This window comes from Cricetulus griseus, assembly GCF_003668045.3.
Source record: "Cricetulus griseus strain 17A/GY chromosome 1 unlocalized genomic scaffold, alternate assembly CriGri-PICRH-1.0 chr1_0, whole genome shotgun sequence".
NCBI classification, from domain to species: Eukaryota; Metazoa; Chordata; class Mammalia; order Rodentia; family Cricetidae; genus Cricetulus; species Cricetulus griseus.
The window spans coordinates 13,717,232-13,726,527 of record NW_023276806.1 but is presented as its reverse complement, the minus strand read 5'-3'; the positions used below and the strand labels follow the sequence as shown (position 1 = coordinate 13,726,527).

Here is a 9,296-nt window from a genome sequence, read left to right as displayed (position 1 = left end):
ACACACACACACACACACACACACACACAGACACACACACACACACACACACACTCACACACACACACACACAGAGACACACATACACACACACACACACACACACAGAGTTAATATAGTTAAATAAATTAGTACATTTATTTTCAGTCATGTTAATGTCATCCACAGGGTGATAAAGGACAAAGAGGACCCATGGGAGAAGTTGGAAGCCGAGGCTCCCCTGGAAAGGTTGGGGAAAGTGGCCCTAAAGGCGCCAGAGGAACAAGAGGTGCTGTGGTCAGTATTTGATTTCCTTTCAGCACTGAGTCACTGTGGATGGAAAAGAACTGTATCCGTGTTCTTAAAGCGTCATCCTTGATTGACTTTACAGAGGATGCAAAGGTTCCGTTGAAAATGATCTACCTCTGTGGGATGGCGGGAATCGCAGGCTTTCCACGCAGCATTAAACAGCTTAGTGGGTTTGGGACATGCCAAAGGAAAGGGAAAGCCGAAAATGGAAATAAAATATGAAATGAGGTTTTAGAAATCTGATTTGGACTCCAAAGTTAAGTTTATACACTGAGCTCTTCAAATCAGGGTTTAATATCCGTCTGAAGCTGCCATCATGTTGGCAAATTGCTTTGAAAATTAAGTGAACTTGAGATGTGTTTCCATGCACCGCTTAGACCCATCCTGCTTGAACTTGAGGTTATCTTTCTAAACAGCTGGGAGAAATCTGCCCAACAGTTATTTATAGTTCATCTTTTGCATGAACTTTGCCTGACATGGGGAGCTGAAGAGTGACTCTTCTGAACCTGTGACAGCAAAGTTGTGCTGCTGGTGTGTGCTTGACCTACCCAGAAAATGCTAGATACCCAGAAGATAATCTATGTTCCATGAACTTATTTATAATATGCAGGTCCGTTAACTTCATCTCCGTTTAAGTACTCCATGCCAGGCCTGTCACCAAGGCAAAGAGACCATGGCATAATCTGTTTGCTTTCTCAAGAAAATTTGCCATTACTTACTGACACCTTGGCACCCAGGTCTTAAGTCATTTTATGTCACTATTTCTCTGCCTTTTGCCTACGTTTTAAAAACATTATATAACTTGATTAATTGTTTTTAATAAACATAAGGATTAATGCGGGCCAAATTTTGCCTTTAATGTAAGCTTCTACTTTGGAATTTTTCCTGTAAAGTATTCATCTTTAAAATTTTATTATATTTTAATTAAAATGTAATTATATCATTTCCTCTCTTCTCTTACCTTCCTGTGTCCTCTCCCTCCAAACACTCCTATGCCCCCACTCCCTCTCAAATTTATGGACTTCTTTCCTTATTATTATTACATAAAACTACAGATGCACAAATATACACACATAGCCTGCTGAGACCATTTGCCAAAGCTACAGCCCTACTGACCATATTTCATATTAATTGACTTAGTGTTTGATAATCTGATAAATGAGAATATATATGTAATTTTTGCTTTTGTATTTAAATTTTCCTTGTTATAATTACGTAATATATGCTCTTTCCTCTGAAAATTTCCTGTTAATTCATATATATGTGTGTGCATATGTATATACATGTATAAATACATGTACACATTACATATTTCTATTTGGTGAGTATTTTTTCTTGCTGATTTGAAGCCATTACTCATAAATCTGGTGATTATATAATTTGTCAAAAGTTACAAAATAAAATAAATGATTCCATTTCTGCCAATTATCTATTAATTTTGGGTCTTTCAATGAGTAGAACATTTTAATTTTAATCATCAAGGTTGTTGATATTTTCCTTTATATTTTCTGGATTTTATTCTTCATTAGAAATTCTATCCCCACCTAAAGTATGCAAAATTTTCATCCACATATTATCCCAATATGTTTATAACATTGTTTTTAACTCTTTAAGCCTTGTGGAGATTTTTTTGTTTTCTTAGTTATGGAAGATAGATATCTGTTTGTCTCCCCCAACTTATTGTCTTCTTAATTCTGTTATTGAACACTATATGTATTTTCCACTTTCAGGTAAGACTATTTTTACTGTGATTAAACACAAATATTCATTGGTTTCATCAGACCGTCAGTCTATTTCTGTTCTATCATGCTGCTGCATCCATTGAGATCTGTTAGAGCAGGCACTCCATGGTTCCTTGCTTAGAGGTGCCTGGCTCTGATCCCATCTTACTGCGAACTTTAGCATCAGCTCCTTGGTTCCTCCCTATACCTGGCTGTCCTACGAGAAGCACGAGGTATCTTTCCACTTGCTCATTGCTCTCGAATTTCCGTTTACTCCTCTGACTTATTGCACTTGGAGGGCAGTAAGGACTGAAGTTCTCATGATGAGAAGCTGAACTGTCCCTAGGGAGAATGCTCCTGAGGTTTCATGGTTGAGTTTCATTTTCAAAATACACTTTTTTCCTATAGAAAAATGTCCTTTCCTTCTTAAATGACACTTTCAACAAGGAGATTTTAAATTTTACTAAATTTTACAACATTTGTTTATATTAGAGTTTCAGTTATTGCAGTATGGTCTTGATCCATTTTGCATTTGTTTGTGAGCAGGCAGAAAGATGTGGAATTCTTCCACATATAGATACCAAGTTCTCCCTGCACTGTTGTTTTCTCTCTTGTGCTTTTCCTCTGCCCATTTCTCCTCCTTTTGCTTCTTATTCACACACTTGATTTGAAAAGTCACCATGCCAATTTACTCTAGCAGTAGGTGGGCTCTTCCCTGTCCTTCCCTTCCTGGGGTGAAGCTTAAGTGACTTGAATGCATTTTAGTGAGAGCTTATGTGTCTGTAAATGCTGCCTGCTGTGGATGCACAGATTAAGATACACAGGGCTAGGATAATACAGGTTAATTTTATTCTGGGAGAAATCACTTACATGAGAAACCCATAACACACAAGTTCCAGCTCCGAGGATCAATGCCCAGGTGCTCTTTGTGACCTGCCCAGAACCAAGAGACAGCAAGCCTATCCCGGACCCCAGACCAAATCCCACACACTCGCATGCATAGACACCTGTGGTCAGCGCCACAGATGCTGGCTAGTTGGATCTTTCACTACAGCCTGCTTCTCCCTCTAAGCAGAAGTTGGCATCACAGAAGACTTACATAAGGATAACACACACACACACACACACACACACACACACACACACCAGACTTAAAAAGAAATACAACCGAGGGACACATCCATCCCAACAGATGTGTAGATCACAGCAAGAAACACACAGAATATTCGAGAACAAGCCACTCAGACATCTCCAAAACCTCAGAGACCCTCAAAAACTGAACCCGAAGATAATGAAATAGCTAAAATGTCAAAAAAGTTAAAATCTTCCACAAATGTTCAATGGCCACAGGGAGGCCCCTTTTGTTCTTTGTTTAGTAAATACATTTTAATCTACATTTTTCTGTCTGTCTTGTTTTTATGTTGGTGTTTTCTCAGCATCCACTTTGAATGCTGAGATTTTTGTTTTCTTTTCAGGAAGAGTTGTTCTAACGATTTTTTTTTTTTCCGAGACGGTTTCACTGTGGCTTTGGAGGCTGTCCTGGAACTAGCTCTTGTAGACCAGGCTGGTCTCGAACTCACAGAGATCCGCCTGCCTCTGCCTCTCGAGTGCTGGGGTTAAAGGCGTGTGCCACCAATGCCTGGCCCTCTCTAACAAATTTTTAATTTAAGTAGATTCCCTTTTAAAGTCTCTTGCTCCTTCATAATTGTGCCTCATTGTATTCAGAGAATGCAATCCGTGATTCCTTCTTGGAAGAACTTTGTTAAAACTTTGTTTGAGGCCATTATGTACTGAGCATTGTAAAGCTAGGTGTTGTCTATGGGTGTGTGAGAACAAAATTCCATGTATCTCTTTTATATAAAGCTCGTTCAAGGAGCTTCTCAAACCTCTGGCACTCTCCTCCTCTCCCACTGATTTTTAAAGATGTTGCTGGTACCCTGCCCATGCTCTTAACTCTTTGTCGGCCCCATGTTGAGCAGATACATTCTTGGGTACATTAAGGTGCCTTCACACATTTTATTTCTCCTAGAGGCGGTTCCCATTTATGCAGTCATTGAGCCAGCAGCCACCTTCAGTCACGCTGCCTTTCTGGACACAGTTACCACACTGCCTCATTTAACCTGTAAGGAAACCCTGATGCTGTCTGACACCAGAACAAGCAAGGAAACAGGAAAAGCTTCCTTTCCCAAATTAGTCAAGTTGACTCCACCCAGCCCCTTTGATCTCTTTCTTTTAGAGTTTGAAACTTCTTTGAAACAATTTGCACACCAGAAATAATTTTCTTCACTGCATATGTTCAGACCTAATTTGCCTCAAATCACAAAATTCGTGTTCAGAAAGTAGGCTTATCTTCCATAGTTAATTCAATTAGACAAATAAATATCTTTCCACTCTCACTCCCCCTCTCTTCCTCATGTCATTCATTCATCTTAATCCAATCTAATCTTCTTTAAAAAGCCTTAGCAATTTTTTTGTGTTTCTCTCAGTGGGTATTGTGACTGAATCACTACATTCCAGTATAAAAATGCCTGTAACATATGATGTCTGAATTCTTATTTAAATTGACTTTTCACAGTTCTTTCTCAAACTGAAATAAGTTCCAATCCAAATCTTTCTAAATTTCCTAGTTCATGGTTAATAATTGTGGCATGGGCTTTTCTTTAGCTATATAGCAAACTGTGCATTGTATGTGAAATGCACTGAAGCAGCTTGCTCAGGTGTCATGCTGCACACAGCTTCTCACATAGCTACACAGCAAACCCTATGCCTAGTCTGTGCCTTCATTTCCTTTCCTCCTCTTTGTTTTGAGATCCAAAGAGGAGGCTCCCACATTCGAACTCTGATAATATGAGAAATAGAATATTTTTACTGTTACTATGTTAGCTGCTTTTTACCTAAGTCATCTTTTTAATAGATGAGGAGCATTTCCTGATTAGTCTTTAAATGCCTTGGTCATCTATAAAATGCTGATAACAATATCTTATTATGGTAATGACACACACGTTGCTGGTATTTCTCATCTATCAATGTTGGCCTGTATTAAAGCCATGCTCCTGAAAGCATCTGGAATCATACATGAGGATAGAGCTGCTCTGAATCCCAGAATCACAATATCAAACACTATCAGGTTTTTCTTTCTGATACCCAGTGACCACAAACTTTGACAGACACGAACTGCACTTCCAAAAGCCTTCTAGGGGCCAGCAGTATTCCAATAAGTGAGCATGTTTTTATGTAAGTACATACCGGAAATGAATTGGAAATGTTGTTTGTGGGACTTCTGTAGCTCAGAAGAAACACAGACAAAAATTAGGAGTGTCATATTTCTGTTTCCCCAGTTATACTAGGTAGATTTCAAACTGTGAAAATCTAAGGGTAAATGTTTCAATAATAGACATGGATTCTCAATGATTCAAACAATCATTTACTTTCTCTCTCATGTTGATTTTGATTTTTAGGGTCCATTGGGATTGATGGGACCTGATGGAGAACCAGGAATACCAGGATACAGAGTAAGCATTTCTAGTTTTTAAAATTCTCTATATATTTATTCACAGGCAGGAAAGCATTTTAGTTCATATTATATTCCAAATGTGAAAATTAAAATTCACTTTTTCTTTATTAAGACCTTATTATAAAAAAGAATACAAATGAAAAACACCGTGCAATGAGATTAGATTCAAAGTCCACACATCTCAATAAACTTCTGTACAGTTAGAATGGCTACTGTGGAGCTTCATGCTGGATTTTATATCCTCAATATCACATATATGTCTACTCTTTTATCTACCACCAAAAAATGAAAGTTCCAGTAAATTTAAGAAAATAAAGTAAAATAAACCCTGTTATTTATAAAGAAGGTTCATAAAGCATTGTGATATGTCTAATTATCAACCTCCTATAAAGTGTATTTTAATTTTTTCTCAGGACACTACAACAACTAGTAGCATGGACTTGGTAGCATTAAATAAAACATGTATATGTGGTCTGGGGACTGTCTTGCTACTTATCCCTCTTTTTATAGGGCCATCAAGGTCAACCAGGACCCTTGGGATTGCCAGGACCTAAGGGAGAAAAGGTGTGTGTATTTGTGTGAGGGGGAGGTGTGTGAGGGGTGTTGTCCTTTTAATTTCAAAGTTATGTATTAAATCTGTAATTTCTTTCTAAATGAATGGATGGAAATATTGCAAGAACCACTTTTCAAACTGGAAAATTTGCAAATTCTAGAAGGATATAAATACCAAAAAAGTAAAATTCAAATAAATTATTAAAATATCTTCCATGGATTAATTAAAGATTGAGGTGAGACAGTGTGTGTGAAGGTACTTTGTGATACACACTTTCACAAAACCAAAATTATTTATTGAAAGATGTGATTGCTGAATGAAATGGCCACAGCACATAAATATCAACTTGGATTTAAATTTCCTAATGAGGTACGAATAACTATAGTATTATTCAGTTTATGGTTTAATTCAAAGTCTACATGTTGAGAAAAGTTCTGAGACACAGTCTATGTAATTAAAACAGATTAATACTTCCACTTAAAGTAAAAAACACATTAGGAAATAACAGAGTATTTTGAATGGACTTCTTAACTCATTTGTATTTTATAACTGTTGTTTTCATTGTAGGGCTACCCAGGAGAAGACAGCACAGTCCTAGGACCTCCCGGGCCCCGAGGTGAACCAGTAGGTCTTGTCTAAAATTATTTTGGTACCTCAGGATGAAATGCAATCGCAAGCTTTCAGTGCCGATCTTATCTTTCAAAGTTTTATTTGGTTAGTTTTATAACCTGCCTTTATAGTAAAGCAATATTTATCACTATAACATCTAAAGAATGTAAAAATCTTAGATATAAAAAATACATTAGTCAAGAATCTTAGCCAAGATGTATGTTTAAGAAAATTAAATGTGAATTCTAACTTTCAACATTGAACGCATGACAAATTTTTATGGCGATTGTCCAAAACAAATATGCTTTAGACATTTCAGTCAAATATTTCTTTAACCATCAAGATCAGATCTGTTTCAAAGTGCTTTTATAAAAATCTGATCTATATATGTTTATAATAATTTACACACAGTTGCCAAGTGATTTGCTAGCTTTTATAACCAGTTGGAGTTGATTGCTTTTCAAGACTGTGGACGTATAGTCTTCAAGTCCAACATTTAAAGACAAACGGTAACCACTGTTTTGAAAATTAACTACTAGTGTAGTTTTAATATATGAATAACCAATTCTATAATCTTTTAAGGCTAAAATAATTTGTGAACAGCATATATAAACTTAAGTCAGCAAATAATACTTAGTTCACAGAAATAAGAATATTGGTGATAATTATTTTTCACATAGTATCATTCAAAATAAAGGATTCTGGAAGCATGGTAAATATATAGTCCTAATATTTTGATCTGGCTGTATGGCTAGAGTCGCCATTGATATTTTACTGTAGAAAATAATACAGAAAATTCTAAAGTGTTTCAAGTTGAGACATTTCATATAGAAGCAGTCTCCTTGTGTAAATATTTGTGTGTTTCTGAAGCACGTTTTAATCTGCATAAACCACTTAGAGCAGCAGTTCTCAACATGTAGGTCATGACCCCTTCAGGGGGATCAGCCAACACTTTCACAGGGGTTGCATACCAGATGCCCTGTATATCAGATATTTACATTACAATTCATAATAGCAATATTACAGTTATGAAGTAGCAATGAAAACAATCTTGTTTTGTTTTTGTTTTTGTTTTTGTTTTTTTTGAAACAGGGTTTCTCTGTGGATTTGGAGGGTATGCTGGAACTAGCTCTTGTAGAACAGGCTGGTCTCAAACTCACAGAGATCCACCTGCCTCTGCCGATCTCAAAAATGATTTTATGGTTGGGGGTCACCACAACATGAGGAACTGCACCAAAGGGTCATAGCATTAGGAACATTGAGAACCACTGACTTAGGGGGAAATAATATAAAAACTGTCTAAAAAACAGAAAATATTGCCAAGTGGAGAATACTGTTTTCCCAGATTTGGGAATGTCAATAGAAAACTATCTGCTAAAACGTAATAAATACCTGTGCACTAAAATTAGAGTCAACTTTTGTGGGAATTCCCAGTAGACATGAGACAGACATGGGACTTAAACCAGATACCCAGAATAAGACAGGATCAGGGCTTCTCTTTGCATTGTGCCTACTAACTGTTCACTAAGAGTAAGGTGATTTTATCTATCAGTAGTCTATAATAATCAGTCTATAATATCTCCTGCTTTTCCAACTTACCTCAATTTAAGTTTCTGTTCAGACAGGAGGTTCTAGTCTTTGATAACTAATACTATATGTAAATTTTAAATATTATAATTTGAGCAGTTTATCATATCAAAATTCATATAACAAGTATATTAAAAATAAGTCTTATTTTGTTAGGTCAGTTAAGAAGCCTGTAAATACAATTAAGCCTTGCATAAATTTCAACCCACTTAAGATTAAGAAAAGTTCAAGATTTATATTATATTCTACTCATAAAATTAAAGGTTTTCTCAACTTCAAACACAGAGGTACCTAATAATTAAAGGTTAGGAAAAGATTTTTCCAATCAAATGGACCCAAGAAACAAGCGGGGGGGGGAAGCAATCCTAATATCCAACAAATTGGACTTTAAACAAAAATCAATCAAAAGAGATGAAGGGAGCCACTTCCTACTCATCACAGGAGAAATCCATCAGGATGAAATCTCAATTCTGAACATTTATGCCCCAAATACAAAGGCATCCACGATTGTAAAAGAAACATTACTAAAACTCAAATCACACATAAAACCGCACACACTTATAGTGGGAGACTTCAACACTCCACTCTCACCACCAGACAGGAACACCAGACAGAAACTTAACAAAGAAACAAAGGAAGTAATAGAAGTTACGGTGCAATTGGACCTAACAGATGTCTATAGAGCATTCCATCCAAATACAAAATAATTTACCATCTTCTGAGCACCACATGGAACCTTCTCTAAAATCCACCATATACTTGGCAACATAGCAAACCTCAACAGGAACAAAAAAAATTGAAATAACCCCCTGTATCTTATTAGAACACCATGCCTTAAAGTTAGAATTCAACATCAACATGAATTACAGAAAACTTACAAACTCATGGAAATTAAATAACACCCAATTGCACAATTCTTGGGTCGAGAAAGAAATAAAAAAAGCAATTAAAGATTTCCTAGAATTCAATAAGAATGTTGACACAAAATACGCAAACCTACGGGACACTTTGAAAGCAGTGCTAA

The 9,296-nt window shown here is 36.4% G+C and overlaps 1 protein-coding gene across 1 annotated transcript in view; it reads left to right on the top strand.

Annotated features, from left to right (window-relative positions):
• The window catches only part of LOC103158657 (collagen alpha-1(XXIV) chain-like), a 272,066-nt gene that overhangs the window by 183,116 nt on the left and 79,654 nt on the right, over positions 1 to 9,296 (top strand). Inside the window, exons 39-42 of the mRNA XM_035450688.1 lie at positions 169 to 276; positions 5,468 to 5,521; positions 6,034 to 6,087; positions 6,644 to 6,700. Coding sequence (XP_035306579.1) covers positions 169 to 276; positions 5,468 to 5,521; positions 6,034 to 6,087; positions 6,644 to 6,700 — 273 coding nt within the window. The remainder of the gene's footprint in view (positions 1 to 168; positions 277 to 5,467; positions 5,522 to 6,033; positions 6,088 to 6,643; positions 6,701 to 9,296) is intronic.